This window comes from Macrosteles quadrilineatus, unplaced genomic scaffold, assembly GCF_028750875.1.
Source record: "Macrosteles quadrilineatus isolate MER2022 unplaced genomic scaffold, UCM_ALF_1.0 Scaffold_1__1_contigs__length_201487025, whole genome shotgun sequence".
In the NCBI taxonomy this organism is placed as follows: Eukaryota; Metazoa; Arthropoda; class Insecta; order Hemiptera; family Cicadellidae; genus Macrosteles; species Macrosteles quadrilineatus.
The window spans coordinates 188,791,687-188,819,311 of record NW_026542594.1 but is presented as its reverse complement, the minus strand read 5'-3'; the positions used below and the strand labels follow the sequence as shown (position 1 = coordinate 188,819,311).

At 36.1% G+C, this 27,625-nt stretch overlaps 3 protein-coding genes across 5 annotated transcripts in view; 1 reads left to right on the top strand and 2 right to left on the bottom strand.

The window, feature by feature from the left end:
* Positions 1-2,697, bottom strand: part of LOC128992365 (A-kinase anchor protein 1, mitochondrial-like) — a 71,400-nt gene extending 68,703 nt beyond the window's left edge. For all 3 annotated transcript variants that reach the window (XM_054415915.1, XM_054415930.1, XM_054415938.1), the window contains exon 1: positions 2,588-2,697. The gene's annotated coding sequence lies outside the window, so the exon portion shown is untranslated. The remainder of the gene's footprint in view (positions 1-2,587) is intronic.
* Positions 2,698-8,563: 5,866 nt separating this feature from the next.
* Positions 8,564-27,625, bottom strand: part of LOC128992405 (transducin beta-like protein 2) — a 47,734-nt gene continuing 28,672 nt past the window's right edge. The window contains exons 3-7 of the mRNA XM_054415996.1: positions 26,594-26,817; positions 20,287-20,473; positions 19,591-19,776; positions 18,155-18,343; positions 8,564-9,565 (exon numbers count right to left, since the gene is read on the bottom strand). Of these exons, the coding sequence (XP_054271971.1) occupies positions 9,327-9,565; positions 18,155-18,343; positions 19,591-19,776; positions 20,287-20,473; positions 26,594-26,817 (1,025 nt within the window). The 3' untranslated portion in view covers positions 8,564-9,326. The remainder of the gene's footprint in view (positions 9,566-18,154; positions 18,344-19,590; positions 19,777-20,286; positions 20,474-26,593; positions 26,818-27,625) is intronic.
* Positions 12,370-15,922, top strand: LOC128992432 (uncharacterized). The gene is made up of 3 exons (XM_054416006.1): positions 12,370-12,447; positions 13,713-13,796; positions 15,426-15,922. The coding sequence occupies exons 1-3, from the start codon at positions 12,405-12,407 to the stop codon at positions 15,800-15,802; spliced, it is 504 nt and encodes a 167-aa protein (XP_054271981.1). The 5' UTR covers positions 12,370-12,404; the 3' UTR covers positions 15,803-15,922.

The following is a 27,625-nucleotide window of genomic DNA, read 5'->3' as shown; positions in this document are numbered from 1 at the left end:
TCTTTCTAAAGGTATGCGTAGATTTTCCCTGCGATGCACACGAGCTGAGAAAAAAGGTTTTAAAGAAACATGCTTGCCTATTAATATATAGATAGATAGATGAGTACTCATATTTAAATGGAATTAATGAATCATAACAGCTGTTTCAATTAAACAAGTTGGTTCTGTTCTATGATGTTCAATAGCATTAAAGTTACAAGGATTACCAACAGAGTGCAGCACTATTATTTTTTTTATATATTTGACAACAGCTAATTTGAAACCAAAAGGTAAGTGAGCGTAGCGAACGAACTTCAACCCGGAGGCGAGGTAGCGTAGCGAACGAGCTAACCTGAAGGCAATTGAGTGCAGCGAACGACCTCCAACCGTAAAGGTGAGTGAGCGTAGCGAACGAACTTCAACCAGGACGTGTGAGCGCAGCGAACGAGCTCCAACCTAAAGGTGAGTGAGCGTAGCGAACGAACTTCAACCAGGACGTGATTGAGCCATGCGAACGAGCTCACATATGAAGTTAAACGGGGCAAAGCCCGCGGGTACAGCTAGTTAGTCATAAAAGGAAGCCTCGTTGACAAAAAATTTAACAAAGTTGTAGTGTTGATGTCAAGGAACAGTTTATTAGAAAGTTTTAGGTAAATCGGAACTTCTGAAATAAAGAGCAAACTCTGTTAGTGATGGTTAAGTTAGGGCCTTTCAAGGTTAACCCTCCAAGCGTCTATAGTAATGGTATTATTGTCCGCCCATTTATTGCGCAATTGCAGGATTTTATTAAAATGTATCTTAGAAACTTAAAAACAATGTAAAGTAGGCTATATAGGCCTACTGTTTTATAGGTAGCCTAGATAGCATATCATTTTGTTTGGGAAATTACTTATGGGCTTCAATTAATATAAAACATTACAAAACAAAAATTTCAACAATTTTTGTGGGGGTAACATTTCTCAAAAATTATAAAATAAACTGAAAAAAAAATTACCGGTATGTTTGCGCTCAATAAATTTTTATAATTAGGTAATAAGTCTACAAAAATTTTAAAACCACCACTTTGTTCTAAATTTTATAAGGATTACAAAAATATAATAACATAAGGAAGTAAATTTGCAAATAAATAAGTTATGGGTGAAAAACAGATTTTGTAAATTTAGCGTTAGCGAAGAATGCATACCGTAGCCTAACCACAGCTAGGAATCTGGCCGATAATTTACATCAATATCACTACAGTACCTACTTCTTCAGGATCAACCAGCCCTTCAAAATCACTTAAATCTTCTTATAATGCACCACGTAGGCTATATCACTACTTTTTATTTTTAAAACTAAAACAGTGATAAACGTAATAAAACACATATCAGTCATCGGTGCGAGGTTAACCAAGTTGTTTACAAATACACACGTCAGCTGTCTGCTACAATATTTTCAGAACTAGAAAATGAAAAGCGTAGGTAGTAGAAACAGACATCAAGAGAAAGCTTAGAACCTGCCAAAAACAACGATACCAATCTCTTCGCCGTAAACGATGTTTGTGTGTCGCAAAAGCCACACATGACACCACCGGCGGGTGTGTTGTGCGTCAATTACGCGACGCTTAACAGTCGGAGGGTTAACCCTCTGTCGGTCGAACCTACGTTTGAACGCGACCACTCGCCTATATCTCTCAGATACATTTTTCCTTTAAAATATTTTTTAGTACTTTAAACTTAGCCTATATTTTCTTCCTAATTAACAGGACCAGTCGCACTGTATCTTATCAGATACAACAGAGCAAAAAAAAGGCATGTGTTCACAGGATGACGCTAACAGCGATACTTAGTGGTGGGGGTCATAAAACATTACAATTATTTTCAATCGATATTAAGATTATTATATAATTTATCAGTTTCTAATAGGCCTAAGTTAACTAGGCCTAGATCAAACTTAGCATAATCATCCCTTGTTTAAAATATAAGGCCTAATACCTAAGTTAAATGTTATAAAAGTAAACAACCGAGTAGGGTATGCCTAGTCTGTAAGCCTATTAGACTAGGATGTTGGTCAGACTGATGTTAAAACAGATGTTAGCCTATTTCAAAAATTAATTTAGGCCTATGATTTCATAAACAGTCTCAGTGAAATAGTACCTAGCCTATGTAGGCTAACTCACCCTTTCAAACAACGAAAGGATGAGATTATATTTGCACGAGTCCAGTCACAAAACAACTAAGTAAGATATGTTGCAACCTGTCATTGATGGGCCAGACAACCAAAGTGCTCACTCCCTGCATAGGCTAGTAGGACCTAACGCTCTTGAAATTAAGCACATTAAATTGAAATAGAAATCAAACAATATAGCCTAAGTTATGGATTAAGGTTCAATAAATGCATATGCAATGGTCAGTAGTGTGTTTCTAAAACGTATATAGGTAATGCATGTGAATTGTTTATGTTAAATACAAACTGTCAAACGCAAAATATGCGTCTACGTAAAACCACGGTCATCTGGCCGTTGACATTTTAAGAAAGTAGGTACGCAGTAACCGACAGACGTCTCAAAAGTATGCGTTTTACAGATCACCAAACGATTGCTATGCACTAAATGTATAATCAAACTTACCGGCGTGAAACGCTGGAAAATTAAAACGTAGCGGCAACAGCTAGTGACGTATTATAACAACAAAATTTCAAGCCGACTAACCACGTGCAATTTACGCAAAACGGACCACCTCTAGCCAAAATGGCGATTATCTTCCTTCACTAGCACAAATCAGGTGTTAGGTGTACCACTTTTTATAGCGGTAGGAAATATTTTTTTTATAGAGACAGGGAAAGGTGAACTACTACAAATAGATCATAGATTAAGTTTATACTTAACCATTGACAGCAAGTTTGAAATTATGTACTTAAAGCGTTTACTTGTTGACTTTGTATATTACCATAGATAAAACCATGTTTTATCTATGATAAAACATACTCCCTTAGATATTACATTTAGACTTCTCACTTCTTAGCCTTATTTGGATTCTGATGTTCTTTATCGTAGGCCAACCAATGTCGATATAATAAATGTTTCTCTTCTAAATTATAAAAAAAACACATTTCTTTCCATTCATTCAACAGATAACTTTTTAAACTATAGTTACGTAATAATAGCCGTAATAGTTTTTAAATCACATTTCCATCTTTGTATGTTTTGGCAAGTTAGTTATATGTAAAAGTAAACATTTCTCACTTTGAAAAGATATCTGATGTGCACAACTATTGTACTATGGATAAAAAGATAATCTGTATACACTAACTAAGGCATAAGTATACAGCCACTCAAAATAGTTTTGAGTACCAAGGTGTTAAAATGTACAATATCTTGCCTGCATCCATCAATATAGTCTTGGGGCGACCTTTTGTAAACGTTATAGGAAGTATGTATTATCTATGGCTAGTTCATTTCCAGCCTCTCGCCTTCGAGTAAATTTATTAGTACGAACTGCCGTCAATAGACACAATTAAGTAATATTTTTTGGAATTGTTTTTCACGATACTTCAGGCTAGGCCTAGAGCCCCCCCCCATTATAATGGAGGTGCAGCATTATAATTTGATATCTATATTGGCAGTGGCGTATCCGGTAGGGGTTTGAACCCCCCTCTTTGACCACGATTTTTGTACAGTTATAATTTTTTCCACAGTAAAAATATCTATATTAATGTCTCTAAATAGCCTAAAATGTGAGTTGACAGGTCTAACTTCCAAAATTAGACCAGACCCCCCATCCCTCAGGGGTATTCCATACAACCCCCCCCCCCCAAGAGTCATCCTATAGTTACACCTATGTCTATTGGTGAATTTGGTTATTTCAACAGGGGACCTTGAGAACCAAGTCCCGCGCTCTGCTAGACCAGCTTTAAATTTATCAATTATCAATCATTGAGATGAGTACGCCACCTAGGTGCGTATTTTAACCCAAATATGAGTGAAGGATGAGTGTAGAATGGTGTGTGATGACCTGTGTAGCTTTGTTACTGACTAAGATCAGCGGTTTCATTAGTCAGGATCATTTATTTAAAGCCCAATGATCAGGAACAGCTGGGTCCAGTTTCGAACCATCAAAAAGCTACTGACTTTTCTCAGGATCGATCCGGCGACCTTTTAATTACTAGGCGAGCACTATGACCACTCAGCGACCCACCCAGCTTGCTCCCATAACATAGAAATACAAATATGAACATCAACGAATGCGCGACCAGCAATAATACGCACAATGATTCATACGACATCCAGATAAACTAGATCTGAAAACTGTGTGTATTCAACATTTTGTATCCTGCAGAGCTCAATTCTCAAACAGTTTGTAGTCCTGTTTGAAATCGGTATCCTATGTGGGAGCTTAAGTCAATAGATATAGTATATAGGCAGGACTGTACTCAGATCAGGGGCCCAGGCTCCTCCCCTGAACATACTTCAAGCGGAGGAGCCCAGCCTAATATTTTACCAGGGCCTGCCAAAGCTGGGTATAGTTCTGTATATAGGTATACTCAAGAGGAACCCCAACAGGGCAACAGGACTAACAGGAGCTAAATATAGGTACATGTAAAAGTAAACCCAACATGTTGAGAGGAGCTAATACGTTTCTGCTTTGTAAAATACATGAGTGTCATATTGTTGAACATAACACTCTACCTGCATGCAACTATAAATACACTATGAGGTCTGTCATGTTCTCTTCCCTTTGTTCTAATGCCAAATCTCCTAGCTCAACTTTATTGAAAGTGCCCCTTAAACACATTTCTCAAACTTAGTTAGAATTTTCATAAGATGCCAGTATTATGAGCATGCCAAATCTCCCTTGCTACTGAGCATCACGATAATTTACAGTATACATTCACAATAAATTTAGCTGGACCTGTTTATTTGATGGTAAAGACAAAAAATTGCAGGGAAACAAGGGCTCTTAGTCATAGCCGTAAAACAAGGTCCAACGCTCAAAGCTTTAGTTAAAATGTAAAAATTCTTTACTCTGTAACAAATAACTTCAATTTAGAGTCCCATTCGTATAGGAAAGAAGTTGAAAACCAAAAACAAAAACTATAAGATGATCACCGGTATGTTTATAAGATAAAAACCACTCATTACTCAGGACTTAGTGAACATTTTGTGGATGGTCCCTATAGAAGAGGCTTAAACCTACAATATTGAAAAAAAAAACCTTAAACAAGACGCAACCAACTAGCAGTTCCACTGCACCTGTTTTTTATGAACAATACCAACTTACTCCTTGTTTTTCTTATAAGTTGTACTAAAGCTGGATTTACCTAAGAGTTAAGATTATCCGCTGATCCATTGGTGGTCCACTTCTAGAAAAACAGTCCCATCGACTTATCTAAAACAAAAGGATTGCGGACTCCGCTATCCACGTTCGTGCCTAGGAAAACCCAGCTATACAGTGATTAGGCCCATTTGGACAAGAAAATCAAGTTACAAATATAAAAAAATAAATAAGTTATACCTACCAGTAAGTAGTAGAGTAGAATCTGGATACTTTGACACTTGATAGTTAAACACGTGCTGTAATGACCATGTCGGCAGCGGCCAATGTCGGTTTTGCCAAGGTCAAAAATTAAAGCCTTCTAACCTTCTCAATACTTGGAACTATTCCATTAATTTACATTTTTTCTAATATCCAAAGTAAATAGGAAACTCAAAGACTGGCTTATGGATCAACCATTCTACTCACTAAAGGAATTCTTTGATCAAAATTGTCAAGCAAGATGAAAATTAAAATCTATATATATGACACTACTGTATTGCTTAAAGAAATCTCAATAAAGAAAATTGATTGATTGATTGAAAGAGCATTTCAATATAACAAACTATTTTATAAAGTAAGAAGCCAAAGAATGTACGGTAGAGATAAGATAAGTTGATAAGTTTGTTTATTTTTGTCAAGTTTTATAGGTTATATTCACTAAATTTGTTTGCTTTATCTCACGTTTTAAATACTTCTCGTGTGTATATGTCAAAACTACCAATAAATTGACATTTTGATAGTTCGACACTCCCTTAGTCCACAAACAGTTGCGTATCCATGGATGGGGCCTCCTTGACATTTTTGTTATATTACGGATGTATTGTTTCTTGATACCAATTCTCGATACCACCGATACTAGATATTGATAACTTATCGGCGTAGAGAATCGTCAAAAGTCGATTCCAATACCGATACCAGACACTTTTGCAAAGATCGCGCGTTTGGAAAGTTACCGCTTTTGCTGTGATAGCGCGAGACGATGATCAGAACTTTGCCGCAATCGCCAAATATTATGACGATGATTCCGTTCCATTCATATTCAGTCATTATTTTGCCGTTACCACGGGCAAAATACACAACTCTTAGTGGGTTACACTTAGACTATTCTCTACATTAAAACCTTCAGAGGTGGTATAAACTGCATTATAGCACATTAAAATACCAACATTTCCTGGGGGCTCCGGACCCCTAATCCTGGGGAGTATTCCATGCCCCCCTCCCCCCCAACCCCCCGCGGACCCCCAAATGGAAACACTGTCCACAAAGTATCGAGCTATTGAGGTTCTACTAACCATGTTTAAAAGATAACATTGTAACCTAAAACCTCTATTAGTTAAAATGTGTGTTTTTCAAAATAAAGCATACAAATATTCATAAACAACACACGTTTTATTCAGTCTTAGTCTTAATAAAACCATATTAAATGTATAAAACTGGATATTTCTCTTATTCTGACCCAAGAAGTAGACTTGGGCATTAAACACATTAAACTTATTGCACAAAAACCAAACACACAATCATAAATGCAAAGAATACTTCAACGTAAACTCAGTTAAATGATAATTGACACATTATTAAAGAATATAAAATAAACATGCTTCAAAAACCCTTCAAGCCACAAAACAAAGTTGGAGAGTAACTGTAGATCATAATTCACTTTCTAAATTTCAAACAATGTATATGGGTAAAATATAATGCTGTTAATAACATAAAATTACTGAAGTTAGAAATAATTTATTTACACAACAATAGTTTACACTGCCAGTGCGTATTAAATACCAATCCTTTTTTAATTTGTCAGGAAGGCTCAAAGGGCTAACAAACTCTATATAACGAACTTTTTAGAAAGGTATTGTTTTTCACGTAGTAGGAATTGTATAGATAACTTTTGAAATGTTATGAAACAGCAGTTGTATCTATTTAGAATCAGCCATGATAAAATGGATTTGTAAATTTGTTAAGTAACTGATTTCAATAAGTATATATCGAGTTAAGATGTAATTTGATAGGTAATCAAAAGGCAGAATGTTTTCCATCTACGGTAAAAATGCATAATATGCTTTAATTTTACAATACCTTTCTACAAAGAACAATTAAAGTGACGATATAAAAAAAAAATAAAACAAACTTAAGAAACATATCTATTGGTGAATCTATAAGATTAGTACAAAAAATAATAAAACTCTTTAAAAATATCTTCTTTTTTCATAAAAATAGTTTTGATTTGAAACCCCACATATCTAATATTAAGTTTTCAAAATAATCCCTAGAGGACAACTTGAATTAGGATACATCAGACAATATCAATAATTGTTATTCCATTGAATCATAGACAAATAAAATAAATATAGATCGGCAGCAGTGCTGCGGTTAGCATATGTTCCGGCACCCACCGCTAGGAGTATCGTGTAGTTACCACGCTCACCGCTGCAGCGTCTGCTGGTAGAATACGGCTCCTGCGCTCCTCGCCTGCAGCAGTGTGCGCCGTAACTACACGGCTCTCCTAGAACGCACCGGAACCTTCCTTCGACAGTCTATATTTATTCTATTTGACTTTGATTGAACTCATTGATCAGTGACATGACTGTGATTCAGGCGAATATGCTCCAGCGGTCTCAGAATTACGCTTTGAGATTTGTCTATGGTCTGCGGCGTGAGGAGCATATCACGCCATACTACCTTGAGGCAATAATCTTGAAACTAAACTATCAAAGATCCGTCAAAATTTTGTCATTAGTCTTTTTAATTTTGAAATCAGGCTCCCCGAAATATTTTACATCAGATTTTAAATTTGTGTCTCAGGGTAGTTCACGAATTTCTCGTTCTTCTTCGATCACATTGCGTATACCTCATCATGTGACCACCGCTTATGACAGGGCTTTTGTTGTTACCGCTTGCCGTCTTTGGAGCAGCCTGCCCCTACACATTAAATCCCTTGATAAACGTTCCCAGTTTGTGGCGGCACTAAAAAATCTCTACTTTGAGCAAATGGTCTCGGCTGGCATGTCCTAGGGCTTCTGCGTCTTTGCGCGATTGCTGGTGCGTATGCGTGTGTGTGTGTGTGTGTGTTTTCTTTTGTATATTCTATTTATAATAATTACTATTTTTTTTTAATTAGTAAATTAGTTAAATAAATTGAATTTTTGCTTAACGTGTTCTTGATGTGTTAAATATGTATATTTATATTAGATTAAGAAATTTCATTGTATTTTTATTTATTTATATTTAAGTTTGTCAGGTTAAGTGTAAGAGAGGGCCATGTGGCCCTAACTTTGCCTGGTAAAATAAAGAATTTTTTCATTTCATTTCATTGAATGCAATTATTAATTGACTTAATTTTTATTTATAAGAATAAAAGGTTGAGTCTAAACATGTTTTTTGAAATGGTATACATTAGATTCAACCCGCACCCGGTAAACCAAAACTTGGGTTAACTGAAACCATGATGAACAAATTTGTATCAATTAGAAGATTATTTAGGAAACGGGAACTGACCACTGTAGTAGCGCAGGTAGTTGGTTTGGCTTGGCCAACAATTTTAATGGAGCAGACGACAACATGACTTGTATATCATACCATTGGAGGTTCAAAAAATGTGGATTATTAAAAATAATAGATTACATACATTTGTAGTAGGCCTATATGGTAATTAAACGTGAAAACAACTGCTGAAGATATCTTTGATCTCTCTGATTTAACTCTTTCCCGTCTCTTTATTTTTGATTCACTTGTAATCAGGCATTATTTAAAAATGGTTTTGCTTTGCATCAAATAAATTACTTTAACAAAAAAACACCATTAGGCTACTTAGATTCCTGCCATTTTGTTCTGACATCAGGTCAAGTGAGACTTGTTGATTTTTTTCATACGTTTCTTATTGTACCTCTAAAGTTTCAAGCCTTTGATACCTCCGGTGTCTCAATTAAAAAAAGCAACCTCTTTGTGGGACACCATGTATATTATATAGTCCCGATGAAATACCAAATAGCTAGTTTACCAATAGTTAACTATAACCAATATTTAGATAAGTGGGGTTCCTTCGTAGCCATTTCGCTATTTACCCTTAAAGGCCACAGGCTCTTTGAAACTCTTGAGGAACTCTTCAGCTTCTTTCACGATGCCCTCGAGTCTCTCCCTAGTGGCCGTGGAAATACCGGAGGTGGACAGCTTGTCCCGGGCGGACACGATGGCCGTCCGTCGTCCCGTCATGTTGTGGAAGACTCGGACATGCTTCTCACCGGCCGTCAACACGTAGTCTCCAGCGGAGTCAAACAACACTCGAGATATCGGACCTGCAACCAGATTATTTAGTTTTGGATGTACGGTAGAAAAGTAAGGGACAGAGGAAACATTCAATACTTTATACTTTTATACTTTTCAAAGAAATGGTGACCATACAAAGTAGGTATTTTAAGCCAAGTATGAATGGAGATGAGTGAAGGATGAGTGGCGCGATCTTGTAGTCTTGTTAGTGACTAAGGCCGACATTCCTTAGAAACAGCTGTTAATTAGTAGCCCATACAGCCAATGGCAACTAAGGGACCTACAGTTTATAGTGGAATCCGAACCACATTTTCGCCTTGGTGTATACGAATTGGTCTAATTTTTAGATAGCACTGTGGATAGTCGTAGTACTCAGTAGCGGACGTTAATCCACACCAGGGAGTATTGCATCCACAGTGCATGCCTATAAATATCCACAATTCGTGACCTACTAGTAGCTGGATTACAGGACGACGCCCCCCGTCCCAGTGCACCACAAGTGGTTGGATTTCTTCTCCTAAACCCCCTCGCCATCATGTACAGTAAAAGAAAGAAGAGGTGGCATTGAATTTTGATGGACAAAGGTATAGGATTGTTAGGTTTTCTTAATATGTCACCTGTAAGCACGAAGGTATTATTGATAAATTCTTACTGTAGTATTTACAGTAGACTCCCTCTTATCCGAACTTCTCAGGACCGAGGCCAGTCTAGATAACGGGGTTTCCGGTTAAACAGACGTCCCCAAAAACTCATTAAAACAGACCGTTTTAATGCATCCTCTATACAGTAATTGACTTAAATTTAGGAGAACATTGTATTTAGACACGTGATCACTGGTCTCAAATCTTTCCCACGAGAACAGTCGTTTCAGTACCACCCACTTCCTGCCGATCTAGTCCGGTTAAACCGATGTGCTGATAAAATTTGTCCGGTTAAAGAGATGTCATTACCGCCGAGTGTAGTCCGGTTAAACCGATGTCCGGTTAAAAGGTGTCCGGATAATAGGGAGTCTACTGTACTGTCAATCCAGTAGGAACTTTGTTATTTTGATAAGATAGTATTAATCCTTTCTTTTTATAATCGCGAACCATTATAACTTTTTTCAAACTTTTAACAATGGAAGTTTAGTTGTTGTTCTGTTCTAGTTAAATAATTGTCAGCAGTAAGTTACCTGTCTGATTCGTCACTGTTAAAACTGTGAGTGTGATCAGAACAGAAAAAGGAGCCAATTAATTAATTGAGATTAACTCGTTAACACATGAAGTTGAACAGATAGTATTTTTGGTCACTGGGGACATCAGAACAAAAAAGTAAATCATTTCTTAGTCAAGGTCTTACAGTGCCAAAGTAACAGCACCTTCCTTATAGAGGAAATTCATTTTAAGTATGTTTAAGTATGTTTTTACCATGCTACTGAAGAGATTAGAAAACGTTATTTTATTTAACTTTACTCATTTTTTTTGCTACTACATAATACACTTAAAATAGAAGGGAATACCTCAGTAGCATCCCTTTAGGCCTGCCATACACGTTCCGTCCGAACTGCACAGTTTGGCCGGAGTCGTGACCTCTCCACACACGCTCAGTCCGGAACTGCACAGTTTGGAGTTTTTGAGACGATTTTATTTATTTTTTCAACTCTTTTCTAAACGCACTTCTTAATTTTTTTTTACCACAGTGTCTTTTGTGACTTTTAGGTTCGCCTTCTTCACAAAATCCAATAATTCTTGATAGGTTGCTTTCCTCATTTCCCTGTTGTGGAATTCTTTATTTTTTATTTTCCAGATGCATTGTGACCGTGGTATTTCTCTATGAATTCGAGTGTCAAGTCTCTTGACCAGGTATACATTATTTATGTGAAGTACCGAAATCACTACACAACACTACAACGCCAAAATGCGAAAACTATACCAACAAAACAACAAACAACACAACTCCGATTATGCTTTCACCAGTAGTTGACTGACGATGAAGAAAGGATGCGACTGCGATAATGCTTAAAATTTATAGGGGGAGGGGGAAGCAGCACTGTCTTGGACTGCGGGATTCACCATACACGTTCAAATCGGCCTCAAGGCCGGGCCTGTACAGGACTGTACAGTCCGGGACTGAAGGAAAACCGGAACGTGTATGGTAGGCCTTACCGTTTGTTCTACTTAAATGATGTTCACGATTTAGGTGTTTTTTAAAGCAGAGACAAATATAACAAAAAGGTTTATTTAATTTAGGGCTTAGCTCACCTAGTGTTTGATTTATTTCTAGATTGCACTTTGTATTTTTTTATTGTAATTAACAGCTGATCCTTCAGTTGCATTGTTTAACTAAAGTTGGATTGTAAACAAGAAATGAAACCGTTTATGAAAATGGATTTTAACCTGATTAAGTTAGTAAAATCACTATTATTTATGAAATACATCTACAATCAACAAACTTTATACTATTTATAAATCAATAGTTGTTTTCACCTAGTAACTGTCTCAAACATAATCTTTTGAAGGTAAAAAGATATCACATAAAAAACAAGTTTTGAACTAAAAAATTCCCATTTGAGCACGTATACCTCTTTCCAAACTTTTTATTTTACACATTTTTTTCCTATACTAATTTAAGTTATTAAAAATATTCACCATAATAAACCTGAAAACAAAAAATAAAAATGAATGTTTACAGAATGTAAGAACATAAAAACAATTTCTTAGTACAACAAATGTTCTGAAGATAAATCCAAGGAGACATCAAAGAGAACTATTGAGTAATCCAGCTCAGTCACAGTCACAGTCATTCAATGACAGAAGAGAAGGGGGAAGTAGAAAGTCTTTCACTTGAGAATGCGGAGCCCAGAACACACTTTCACCCAAACATGTGAGGATGAAGTTACTGGTCTTGTACACGGCTTGGCTGTCCTTTGTGGGTGAGTTTGATTTGATTGTTTTATTCATCTTAAACATCATAATAAATCAACAAAATTGGTAAATAGTGAAAGAATACTTAAATCTGGATGGCTAAAGCATAGTTGTTCTAAAAAAAAATAAGAACATCATTGTAATAGTAGGAATGAAAAAAATTCATATTGCGAAAATCTTTAAGAAAAGTATAATTTAAATAGCTATCCCGAAAATCAGAAAAATAAAACTCCGAGAGCCACGCATTTGAATTTGGTTTTAGATTAAATTATTTTATATATAGCGCAGGTTTATTGTACATTTTTAGTGTCAATTATTGCGTAGACAAATTAAACCAGTTTAGCTTATGCTGTGATGGTTTTTGAATTTTAAAATTTTGTATCATAATTATTGAGGTCAGATTGGTTTAGCATGAATGGTAAAAGTTCTTATAAAATCATTCGAGTGAACTAGGTGATACTAGCTGTACTAGGTAAGGTAAGAATTTTTAATTTAATACAAAATGGTTTACCGTTTTTTTTTTCTTTTTGCTCATTACCATTATGCATTGATCCATACCAACAATTCAGTCGTATGTCATGATAGAAAACATTACAAGCACTATTTGTAGATGTTATTTTGTGTGATTTTTTTAAATATGTACTTTATTAACTAAATTGTAATCTCATAGGTTTTAAAATAAAGAGTATTAAATAATTTCCAATAAGCTTTTTTCATTAACCGGAAATTCTACTTGAATATTATAAATCAATTTTATGACAGTTATTGTATGCAATCTTCTTTTGTCACAAACCCTTGAAGTAAGGTTCTAATAAATTTTAAATCGTTAGAATTAAATAATAACTGTCATTACACAGTAAAATAAGATAAGTTTGAAATCTTTGAGAGATTCAAATCTGAATTTTAGATGATACACTTTCTTTGGCAAGAGCGAGTTTACATTTTCAACCCAAATCAAACTTTCACTCAGGTTCCAATCCAATGTGTTTCACAACAAATCTAGTTTGTCCAGTCACAAAATGAATCGGTATTTAAATTTAGATTTCCAAAATCAAGATAACTAGGTTACTAATTAAATTGAAACCCCTACACAGATGGGTCAAAATATAAACAGATCCTTTACATAGGATTTATATTATTGGTGTATGTATTTTATCTAATTTTTTACAAATCTTCAAAATATTCTTCTAAATAGATGTACTTTTTTCAGTTTGAAAGTGATTCTTTGTAAATGTTCGATCAGTAATGTAGGTACATTCTAGTTTGTTTTCAGGACTGTCAGAGGCTTTGTTTATTCCTGAAGAACTTCCAACATTGCTGTCATTCTTGTACACCAATATTCCTCCAATATTCAAAGGTAAAAATTAGTAAAGTAATATATTAAAAAATATATATTAATATTATTTATAATACTTTTAAAAATCAATGTTAGAAGGTTGTAAAGACATAAACTAAACATTCTTAGAGTTTAATATTGGTTTGAGGTGTTTTGAACGCTTTGCTAAGTGTTTGAATTACTTTGATAAAAAATGCCACTTCTATCAAACAAAACAAAAAATCTTGTATCACTAACAAAAAGGAATGACATACTTTTCAGAACTGTAACATAAAACACCAGTTAAATATGCCTGGTTCAAGTACCACACCACACGCTAAGTTTCCGGTTAGACCTGAGTACAGAGATCTTGGTTATCCTCCAAGGGTTTGCGCCTAGATTTAACTTTAACCCTCAACCATGCCGTTGCCTGGGTTGAGGGTTACCACTTCAGCAAACTGGAGCATCTGGTTTATCACACAAATGTCCGTATGGTCCAGATCAATTCGGCCACTGCCCCTTCCACCGCAGTGATCAACATGGTGGCCTTCCATCGCCACCCCTGTAATTGTTTTGGTTTCCTGCACACGAAATAAGTATGGGTTAGCTCTATCTGCTTCTGTAGCCTGGGGTTCATAGTTGTCCACCTGTTACAGCCGCAGCTGAGGCTCATTCTGCCCCACTCCTAGCCGCAGTAGGTTGGGGCTCATCGGGCCTCACCTGACCGTTGCTGTAGGCTAGCTCAGTATCGTAGCTACCGCAGTCACAATTCACACTCCCTATCAGTCACCGCTGTCATCTGGGCGTCTGGTATCACACACCCCCTGAGCCCTGTATCCGGCTCTTTGCACAGATACCTATGACTGTCTCTTCCACCACAGTGAGCGTGGGCTTTCCATCTTTATCCGTCATTCCCACGCTCGTCTACATGTTTACACGCAAGTCTGGTTTAACACACAGATCCCTGGGTCGTCGCAGTACTCTGGGGACTCCACCTACCGCTTGTTGTCTGAATTTCAGATCACCCACCTAACATAACACCTACAGGCCTTCGACCTCACTGTAGACTGTAGACGATGGGTATCCATCGTGGCCTCAAGGCTACAGCTGGGAGTTATCTGCTCCATTGGTCACTGCGGTCCTGGGTGTTTAGTTAAATACGCAGACATCCACAACTGCAGTTAGTAGTTGTCCGTGGAAAGGGAAACTCATCCTACACTTGTTTATTACCTATCACAACAGTGTAGCATGCCTATCAAAACTCAAAACCTGTTAAGGTTTAAACTCTAGCCTTGGTTAGGCATTCCAGGCTATGCCAATGGTTACACCAGACAGTTAAAGAAAGGCCACTATTATAAATGGGCCCAGGGGCGGAAGAGGTTTTTGGTTTTATGGAGGCACAAGCAACCGAAAATGAGGATAGCAAAATAAGGGGAGGAGGGGCGCGCAACTACCTCTCGGGTCCTAGTGTGTCATATGCTAACCGTGGGCCTGACTAAAGGTATGGTTTCACCAACCCCTCCCTCAAAATAGGCACAAAAGTCTGAAATAATACCTTTCGAGCATTACAAAAACATCCATCTAGAGATTGTAATTAAAATATAAACAACTCTCATTATTTTTTAAGAAAATTTAAGTATTTTGCGTCTCTAAACCAATCTCTATCAACAGGCACAGACTCCAGGCTCGGCGTCGGTTTCCGAGTTGGGCCAAACGCAGACTTCCAAATCCAAGTTGAACTCGGACCTCAAACACGGACTCAGCCACTTGGGCCAGACGCTGAAGGTTCAAGCAAGAAGCGACACGTCCCGGAGCTAGACCAGGCGTTCGCCTCCAGCGAGAACCATGTTTACACACCCAACAGAGTAAAAACACGCCCGGACACTCCTATTGGCTGGCTACACACGTGGAAATCCTCCTTGGGGTCGTCTGCGGAGAACGAACTGACCAGACCAAACAATCCAGCTTTGGACTATGACGTTGTGAAACATCTCCAACAGCTGTACAAGGTTCAACCAATAAACGAGATGGACGAGGTGATCAACTGACGTAGAAGTTGAAGTTGGACAAGTTGAGGAATTGACTGTGATATTGTACTTTGGAAGATTAACTTATTTTGTACAAATGTAAAAATGTGTTGAGGTAAATGTAGATGAGTGTGAAAAGTACCATATTTTTCCTTGTGTGTGTATGTTATATTAAATTTTAAATAATCTTAAAGGAATACCAAAGTACAAGTTAGCCGATGAAGGTCTTGATATATTTTGTAGTATGATAGGTGTCTATTTTAAAGTACTAGTTTTGATATGGTTTGAAAACACTTTTAATGTGTGAACATTGCTTTTAAATCTATTTTTGTATGTGAAATGTGGATTAAGAAACAAATTAGTCCATAACATTCTACATAAGGCTAATCTTATAGACATTCAATTAGTTTATAATGGTAATAAGCGGAACATTTTCGATAAAGAGGATGTTCAAAAATGATAGGACTAGGGATAATCAATCATTTGGAAAAGAAACTTTAATACACAAGAGTAAGGAATAACACATATTAAAATAACCTTGCCACTAAAAACCTGCAGGCTAAGCAAATTTCCATTTTTTATTTCATTCTAACTTTTTGTACAAATTTGTCCTCAAACATGTGCAATTCAGCTATAAGATTGAAGTTGATAATGATGTTAATTAGCAATGAAGTTATTAACTACCTACGGTAATAGCTTCTTTCCAACAGGGGGTATCCACTAAAAATTTCCTTTTTTAAGACCAAAAAGGTCTTTTAAGTATCCAAAATGGGCTTGGACGTCTGACAAAGAAGTACATGGGTTGAAACTGATGTCAACATCGCTTAACTTTCAAAGTCAACAAGATTAGCATGTTCACCAAACAGCCACATAACTAGCTGAGCAAAGAGTTTCACTTTCACAGCTTGTTTGCACTTCGTTTAACACACTTTCACATGCAAAGAGGCAGTCTTAGCACGCAACAGCGGTCAAATGACATGCAATGGTAAACAGTTGAAGTTTGTAGTAGATGGCAGTAGCGGCATATGAGGAGACCTCAGAACAAAACAATATTGTAAGGAATAAAAAATTGGAATGGTTATGTTTAAAACAATCTTTGGTAAAAATTGTCTGCTCATTATCCTCTTTGGTTTGGAGATATAAACTGTAGCTATTTTCAAAATGTCTACTGGTAATGTATTTTGGTATACTAGTGTCCCTGTTGCTCTAATTCGAGCAATTGCTAAGTATTACAGGCGTTATTTTAAAACGAATTTCAACCAAGTCAGCTAATGTTTGTAGCAAACTGTTAAATTGACTGTTTACAATAATTAACATGCTCTTCTTCTCACTTATGATTTCTGACAACAGCTGGAGTATTATAACAATATTTGTTTCCAATGTTAATCTTATGGAGAAATATGAAACTTTAAAGGGCTCCAGTGCCTCACTCTCTCATTATTTCCCTAAAAAGAAAGTTTCCTGCACAACTTCACGTTACGTTCTTTCCAATGACACCAAAAACATCACAATCGGTTCAGTAGTTTCGGAGGAGTAATTGTCACAAAAAATCTGCTTGCGTATTAAATAAGTAAAATAGATGTTTATGTAAAGATTTACCGAATTATACGATTCAAGGGTGTAGTTGATTTTATATAATTCTATCGATTTCACAAGCTAAACGCTGTGTTCAAGGTTGTGATTGATTTAAATTTTTTTACAATTTTCTTTGCTTAAAAAGATGGATTTTGAATAGGGAAGCTAGTAATCTGATTAACATTAGATAGACCTCTGAGGTAAGGGACGCTACACTTGCTCACTTTGCGGTGTGTATTTTCTACAGGTATAAATGGAACAGTTTTTAAACATTGCCATGATAAATTGCAACGATTAAACCAAACTCTGTTGAAAAAGTTCTGATTAAAATGAAAATCAAATCAAGGGGTAACATGCAAAAAATTGAAGTTAGATGAGGTTTTGATAAGGTGACTCAATTTAGTCAAAAAGACTCTTTAAAAAGAGAATGGACTAGAATTTTTTAATTAAATAAAATAATTTGAACTATTCCAGTTTGATCCAAACTCTCAAGGATCAGTGCAGTCTTAAACTTTATATTTAGGCCTACACCAGGCTATGCCTTTGCTAGTTATCGAATCATAGACTTTTTAGGTAAAAAAAAAGAAGTAGAAATTCTTTATAATACAACTAATCAGTTAAAATAGTAACAAAACAGGAACTAATTTTCATTGTTTGTTAAATTGCTTTGGATGAAAAATCAGGTAGTTCGACATGAAAATAACAGTCTAGATGAATTGGCATTGCCACTTCAGAATATTTTCCATCCCAAATGTTAGTTACCTCACAAGTGTCCCGAATTAACTCCGGTAGACTTACCATTGCTATAAACGTTGTCTATGACTTTATCACAGACGCCAGAGAGAGCTGAGTATAGACTGAGTGTTGCACCGGTTGCTATAGCGACCACTTCTCCGTTGGGAGACAACGCGAGATGTGCCGCAGCCGAGCTTGCATTGTACTTCCCAGTCACACACAAGTGTGGGTCTTCTCCTTTCTCAAATTCAACTGGAACACGCAAAGGACAATGAGTATTGAGTTATGTCATTGGTTTCGCACCTTCACATTCTAGGACGCTAGACTCTAGCATGAAACTGGTTTACACATTATTTCAAGACAGACCTAGAGGGGTGCGGCACTATCACTATCATTTCATATGGGGAAGTATTTTATTACTAACCTATTTTATTGAATGAATGAATGAATGAATGAATTATCTCTTTATTCCAACAAATTATTTACAGAATATGTACACAAATATTTAAAGGAAGGAAAAAAACATAAGTGAATTTAAAAGAATAAAATAAAATTAACCTTTACATTACATCTATGTTTTAAAAAACGCGTACATGTTAATAAGGAATAAGCCGACATGGGCAGCGAGCCTGTGCGTCGACTGTAGTTGCGTCCAAACATAACATTTATAATCAAATGTAATAAATAAATAAATGACAGGAGATATGATGAGGTAAAAATATGATGTAAATGGAGTTGCAAGAAAAAAAATTGTGAGATGAATGGCTATGTGAAAAATATTAGGTGGCATAACTAAGTTTAATAAAAATAAATGAACTGTAATAGTGACAGGAATTCTACAGATTTCAAAGTGTGTCTAGAGGGGTGGGGCAGGCGGCGGAGAACGAGTCAGGGTACAATGGTCAGGTCGCATGTCGTGTCAGGAGCGTCTGTGTCCGTAATCAGCTGCGATGATAAGCTCAGCTGATATTACTAGGTGCGTATTCTAACCCAAATATGAGTTAAGAATGAGTGTAAAATAAGAGTGTTGTGCTTTATGTAGCTTTGTTACTGACTAAGATCAGCTGTTTCATTAAACATTTATTAAGTCCAATGATCAAGGACAGCTGGATCTAGTTTTAAACCATCAAAAAGCTACGGACTGTTCTCAGAATCAAACCAGCGACCTTTGGATTACTAGGCAGTATAACCACTCAGCCACCCAGCTGAATTATCATGTAGCTAAAGTGTCATAATAATTATAATATCTCTAATCTCAATAGAGCCTAGAGAGTGAGCTGGACCAGTGATAGAGCTCAGGACTTTGTCCCAGAGGTTCTGGGTTAAAATCTCACCATTCACCAATGGATTTTATCCACTTGATAATGCCTAGCCTGAAGTTATTTGTAAAAACTACTCCGGGCTATAGCCTAATGTCCTGGGATTTGAATTGGGACATAAAAAGAATAAAACATCATGAGTGCCAAGAAATTACTTAAACTTCTGTGAATTACACTTACTATTTGTGTTGAAGACTTTCCACGTTCCGTCTTTGCTGACCGTAGCTATTCGGCTAGAGTCTGAGCTGAAGTCAAAGTCATACACACCGCTTGAATGTCCGGCCAGCTCAAACGCCCTTGAAACCTGCTTGAACTCTCCTGTCTTGGCGAACACTACTTCCCATACCTTCACATCGGGGGCGAAACCTGAGAAATATCATCGTCAAACAGCTTTATTAGTTAGTAAACACTGAGGGCTGTGAGAAAATAAGCGCATATTTTGTGTTAGCATTGTGAATTAAAGTATTTACAAAATGATGCCATAGGCGCCAAAACCAGTCACCATATAGACAAATTGTGGATTACGTGGGCAGAAATAGTTACTTAACCTCTCTAAGATAATTTGTAAATAATCCGGGAAGTAATACTCAAAAATATTAGCTATAACTGGACTATGTATATGGTATGTCTACTTAGGTATCGTAAAGTCAATGGTAAATTGGTAATACCCAGTATGAGCAATCAGCCCTAGACTAATGCAGTTCACAACATACTGTAACAGTGCTGCCAATCTAATCTCTGATATATTTTGCGATGGAGGCTGACATTCTTAGGCAGTAAGGCATAAAAATCACAAAAACAAATGCTACCGCCAAAAAGGTAACTTTGAATAAATATCTCAAGTTCATAACTGAAAAAAAATAAAGTACTACCAACCTGATGCCACCACGAAGCGTCCACAAGGAGACACTTTAGCCCTGAATGTATTCAGCAGACATGTATCTAAGGTTGTCAGCACTGAGCCCTTCAAATCCCAAATGACCAGCTGATTAGCGGCTGAACAACTCATGATGAACTTGCCGTTAACTGCCACGCCGAGTCCAACCGTCTCCTCGGCGAATTGCTGGAACAATCGTACAACTTCGGTCAATCACATGAAGCAGTTGGTAAGAATCAATTCTAATAGCAACAATGTTTACAAAACCTGGTTTTTTATTGTGTCATCAAAGTGGCAATTGAGATACATAGTTGCACAAGGGCCCTTCCCCCATCATTGTCGCCTTTGTTCATCTCAACAATTAATTTAGGTTGGATTAATCTTACAGAACTAGGATCTCTTGGTGTGACTGGAGCCTTTCTCTAATTCCTACCATTAAAATTATTATGGAAATATTTTTTTGCATTAAATTATAACAAGTTGAGCTCATTTAATCCCCAAGTTTCTTTCAGCAAACTTGTCGTTTTCATATCAAGTTCACTGCCAGGCGTTGGGTTGAACGCTGCTGAGACTCAAACAAAATTTTTTACACAAAATAAAACTTATTGAAATCCACCTTAAAAGGCCTGAGTATGATGATTAAGTTAATTGAACAATGTTCACATGCGAAAAGTAAAAGCCCATACAAGGAGCAAAAGTATAAAGAAATTTAAGGTTGGTCATCAGACGCGATCATTCCCAGGCATATATGGGGAATTCCCCGAAAATATTTGAATGGCTAGTTTGCTATAAATGCATATATAACCAACCTAGAAACATTTCATTTTGTATAAAGAGGAGGACTTTGAGCTTTAACTTGACCAGTTGCATTTGTTAATTACTGTGTCCATGAATACTAGTAACATTTTAGTGTTGATTGCATTTGAATCCATGTAAACACCTAATGTTTGGCAAAGAGTTAAAAGCATTGACTCATTGCATTGGAGTCATGACTCATCTTTTGCCGGCTACACCACGCACGCTACCGTACCAGTATTATTTTAATTGGCCAATTTTGTTAAATGTTTGTGTTTTCGTGTTCGTGTTCGTGTCTTCAACGACTCTTCACAGTTATGAAGAGGATTTATGTGTTTAGAAGGAGTTTAACCATGGTATCAGCTTGAAAATGAACCTTTAGGTTCGAAACCTGGGTCGCTGACCTAAAACACAGGATCACGGACAAGTACTACAGGTATTTAACCTTTTATTAGTAAAAGCATTGACCTTAAAGTCATCTCTATCATAATGATCAGCTGAAGCCAATACCATAGATAAGCATACTCCCCTAAGTTGGGTCTGCACAGTTTAATACTTAATCAAGATTTTTAATTATAGACAATGCTACACAAATATTCCCTCAAATATATTATGTTTTATTTATATTGAAAACCTCAACCCTCTATTTCAAATAGCTCATTGAATAACTAATTCAACATCAGAATTCAAAAGGGTTAGTAAAGCAACTAAATTTTTAACAAGGTTCTAATAACACTTGTATGTTGTGTACAAGGAAAGGATTTAAAAATGTTTTCATCGCAAGGCTAGTTTTCACCTCCATTACCAAAGATTTAGTCAAGGCCATAATTTTGTTGTTGGTCGAATTTATATTCCTTGAACAACTGTGGATACTCATGTATTGGTAATTATTGTGTAAATAAATTTCTTGAGTGACTGATTGATTGATTGACTCATAGTTGAACAAGCGTCAGGAAACAGATAGAAACTACAGCAACAAAATTCACTTAAGAAGTAGATGATAAGAATATAGAATAATTTACTCTCGATGATTGGAAAAAGTGGATGATGCTGACAAACAAGAGTCCTTAGTTAATCTTTTGCTGTAAAAGTCAAGCAGTATATATTTTTCCTTCATGTAGTTTCAAGCCGGTTCAAAGAAGTGTCAGAACAATAAATGTATTTCACTTTTTTTACTCTAGTGTTGTTTATCATAATTTTGACAAAACTCACATCTATAAACTATACATAATGCATTGTAAATGTAAAGATGTAATGAGGCAATAAAGAATTTGAATCTCAAGGCCTGGATCAATTTGCAAAACACCTTTTGTTTGGTTCAGCAATAAAACAATAGAAGGAAGGAGAATGCTGAGAGAGAGAGAGAGAGAGAGAGAGAGAGAGAGAGAGAGAGAGAGAGAGAGAGAGAGAGAGAGAGAGAGAGAGAGAGTGAGTGGGGGGGGGGTCAGTAGCTTAACCAAGGTTTGAGGACATGAGCCTCACACTGTCACCTTGGTTTCAAATGCAATATCCTGAAAAGCCACCAGCCTCAGTCGTGATGCACCGTTTCCTTAGTCCCGTCCTTCTGGACAATTACTTCTTCCTTGTTTTGGCCAAGGGGCAAAACGGAACTCTAAGTTGCTCAAGATGGTTAAAAAGTGTTATGACTGGTAAGAGCTGCTATCACAAAACTCGACGTTAGATAGAAAAATTAAAATTTATGAAAAAGTAAACATTTCTATGAATACATTGTTTTATTTAGTTATCAAAATTTAAAGTACCTAATCACTTTAACCCTAGCTTTGCAATAAGGAACTCCTTAATAATTCTGTCAAATACACTGACTTTTCAACCAAGTAAAACTTATATGATGGCATAATGTTAGCTATAGTATCTTTCATATTGCATCAACTATCATAACAAAAACTAGGCCACAAAATCGAATATAGACTGAAGGGCACTTTGTAAAAATTTAGACGGTTTTAGGAAATTTGTCCCCTCCACCTTATCAACCTACCATTAAAATAATAGCTCACCACGATGATTGCCAAAACTTCAATCAGCTATTACATTATATATAAAGTGGTGGGGGAACTACCCCTCAAACTGCCTACATTTTGTGAACGGAATATAGAGTCAAAGATACTGGTTCAAAATAAAATTATGTATTTAAAACATTGTAAACAAACAACGGAAATTACAAAATTTATATATATATATCATGTTAATAAAACATCAGCAGATTTTTCTGACAGGTGATTTTTTTCCACAGGTGCTCATTTTTACAGAAAATTGGTTTCAGTAAAAAGTTTAATGTGTTCTGTTCTATAAGTAAAAATTTTTTTCAAAAACAACTAAGTAATAATTAATTATCAACATTATCAGTCAGTGTTAAGGAGACATAGGGAAACTTTATTCTAAGAAAAGAGTTACCAATCTGTTTCCTGAAACTTATCTACTGTGATAGGAACTTTTGGAACAAAGATATAACAAATTTATAAAATAATAGTGGTTTAGTTACCTTTACTTTCGTCCCAGTTCAATAAAAAGTTGTAACATCTACAACCATGGTTTCAACGCTAGTTGCGTCATGGGCAACTTACCAGTTCAGGGGCAAGCCACAACAATGAGTATAACAAATTTACTTATAATTCATGATAAATTAGTATAAGTTATCATAGAGATATTAAAGCAGTGAAAATTTATGATTAATAATCATGGAATTGATGCAGAAAATTATTATTTAACACTTATAAATATGTACTAGATACAAATGTGTATAGTTACCACAACTTCACTAAAAATGTATGAATCTCGCTTGGATAAAAGTACAATTTATAGTTTAAAAACCAGTACTAGAAAATCTAAAGGGAGGTTTTTATGAGGTGTCGAGTCCCTTTATTGATGTTTTTTATATTTTCATGCAGGATTTTAACTCGAGATGGGTTTGGATTGGATTTATATAGGTAGGCCTTTATGTATATTAACTTTATTTATTTATTTACAAAAACTGCTCATTTAAAATCTTTTTATAATCTAAATGTACAAATGAACAAAATTCCAACAAATGTTATTCGTCTCTAGAAATAAAATATGACATGGAAGTAGAAACATTGTTGACTATATTTTGCTAATCTACTGTCAGCTTAGATACTACCCATACTTTGATAAATTGACACAGCTATTAGAAATATGGAAAATTATTCTGGATATGTAAAAATAGTATATTCATCACCAGGAGCGAAAGTGGCTCTTTATGGTACGCAATTAGCCGGGCATGAAAATACAATTAAGTACAAAAAAGACACTTTTTCTCCGTGTGATGAACAACTATTTACATCATACTGTGGAAATAACCTTCTAATTGTAACAAAATTAGACCACATAATTTGAGGTTATACAAAGTAGTAATAAATGTTTACATTCCTGTTGTTTACAAACATAACTTAAAATATCAGGTGTTTGCAGCGTAAAACCAATGTGCCATAAACAAATTTTGAGGTTAGCGAACGGAAAAAATTACCATATGTTTATTTGTTCCCTATTTGAAGTTACACAAAAACTATGATTTTGCAGACGATTTAGAGAACTAAAAACGGCTGTTGTCCCGACAGTATGATGAAAAGTACACTATGAACAAGAATTTTGTTTTATTATAAAGAAACTAACTAACACATGTTTCCTTCTTCAACAACTCAATAATCCGCCAACATTAATGGAGACATGACATATTAAATTATCCATAACTGGATCACATGTCATATCAAGAAGTTTTCCCTATCAATTGGCCTTTTCTGCCAAGATTCACTTAACCGTTTTATCTGTCTATTCATTTTTAACCAACATTTTACCTCTACAACAGTAATGTTACTGAGGGACAATTTTTATCGTAACTAAACCACATCTATTGTTGCTTAAGACTTGAGCGTCCGCACAAACCACATTTCTACAAAGCAGGAAACCACTGTTGAAAGACGGAGAAGAATCAAAGGCGTATGGGAACAAGATTGCCTTGACTGGACGTAGCTTGTCAGGAGAACTAAGAGCTTAACACTTCCTTCGTTATGTAAACACCGTGCGATCAGGTAAAGCTGTAACGTACGTGAACCCGCATGCGTTAAACCGACAAGTTAATCACTAGCTGTTAGCGTACACTCGGGTGTTTATACGTGTTTGCTTGCAACTACGATGGGCTTGACATTCTCTTGTAGATTTGTTACAAGTAGGTCAGTCGTAAATTCTGGATACAAGAGATTTAAAATGGTTTAGCTATAAGGGGGAAATCCTACTAATATTATAAATGAGAAAGTTTGGATGTATGGATATATGGATGTATGGATGTATGTTTGTGACAAGTGAACGCGAAAAATACTGGTCGGATTGGGCTGAAATTTGGCATGATGATAGCTGACATTCCCGATTAACATATAGGCATATTCTTATTTCAAAAATCCTTTCAGGCTCCGCCCCAGTGGCTCTGGAGTTTCCCATGTTAACCTAATGAGAAATGGAATTATTGAATCTTAACAGCTGTTTCAATTAAACAAGTTGGTCCTGTTCTATGATGTTCAATAGCATTAAAGTTACAAGGATTACCAACAGGGTGCAGCACTATTATTTCTTTTACATTTATGACAACAGCTAATTTGCAACCAAAAGGTGAGTGAGCGTAGCGAACGAACTTCAACCTGGAGGCGAGTTAGCGAAGCGAACGTAAACTGAAGGCAAGTGAGCGCAGCGAACGAGCTAAACTGAAGGCAAGTGAGCGCAGCGAACGAGCTCCAACCTAAAGGTGAGTGAGCGTAGTGAACGAGCTCCAACCTAAAGGTGAGTGAGCGTAGTGAACGAGCTCCAACCTAAAGGTGAGTGAGCGTAGCGAACAAACTTCAACAAGGACGTGATTGAGCCATGCGAACGAGATAATCTTGAAAATTAAGAAGTTAAACGGGGCAAAGCCCGTGGGTTACAGCTAGTTATGAAATAATTATTACAGTGCAGTGCCATAGATAATTGGTAATTGTATCAGCTGATTTAATTAGGTGTTTAACATGTGTTATAAATGCAAGTTTTTTGATTAGCGTAAAAAAATAAAATTGAAAGTTTCATGACACTAGTCTTCCATAAAAAATACAAATCTTAACTCATTATAGATGAGGAGATAGTTAATTACATTAGTGTAAATTCAACAATTGCTCAGAAATGTATTAAACTTTTAAATCAGTTTTTTTATTGATACTAAATATTATTAAAATCCTCATTTTAGTTTGATGAAATCCAAAATCAACCAGACGTTCTTAAATGAGGTGATCAGAACTAGGTCACATGTGTGAAAGAGTCGTTCACTTTTGTACAGACACGAGGCTGAAAGTTGAACTGCAAACAATGAAACAAAAGCTGTAGAATGATCTCTGTGTGTAGATTGACTAAAGACACTGATAGTAGATTTACTGTCACCTCATAGGTTTTTACTAAGACCCACAGATTTGTTAATAAACAATCAAAAAACTTGGATAGAATCAAAACTGACTTTACCTTAGGAAATGTAAAGGCCTTTGCGATGCTGGAAATCCATCCGTCCGGGCGTCGCGAGACTTTGTAAACCTCGAGGGTGTTCTCAGTTCCTCTGTTGATGACGAATGCTTTCGAGTCGGGCGACCAACAGACGAGCGAGGCGAAGTCGAACTCCACATTGTGACGAACATGCTTGTGCTCCTTGCTGGAAAACTCCTTTGTACTCCAGATGAAAATAGCTCTATCTGCAACAAACACTAGATATTAGAATCAGAAGCATCTTAATTTACAATCATTGAGACAATAGAGTCAAGAGTGCTGTGGGGTGAAAATTACACAATCATTGGCTGTAACAACATTTCCATTACATGTTGTTGGCAACAAAAACTTTTATGATATCGCTCTCTGCAATGAACATAGTCATAATGAGTTGGCAACACAAATTGATGTAATACAGCATTCCTTCAATAATTGGTCTTTTAGTAATCCAGACTCCCCAGTAATCATGCTCAATTCCCTCCCTAAAAACCAGAGCCTAAAAATATCTAATTCCATATCAAAGTACAGTAAAAAGAACAGTAAATTAAGAAAATACCATATTTTAAGTACTGTACTGTAATATGAAATGACATACATTACTGTCCCTACATTTAAACAATCATTGTACTAAGTAATTACAGTAATTAATCATCACCTGGGCCAAACTGCACTTTCACTACAATACTGTACTATTTTAACAGGTTACAAGCCGAGGTACATTTAGCAGCCACTTCAGCTGTCTTAAGTCTCTTAATTGGTCTGACCTTTTCCTAAATCCAGCGAGATTATCAAAGGACTACAGTGTATCACTTTAATTCAACAAACATTGATGTGGTTTTTGCAAGATAAAACTGTGTTTCAAACATTCCTCTTATTCTATTTGCAGCAAATAATGCTATGTTTATGATTTCTTTATTTTTTCATGTGATACTATTAAAAATAGTTATCTACTCAAACAGGATTGTAACGGACAAAAATCCTACTACTAATATTATGGGGAGCGAGCTGGAGTAG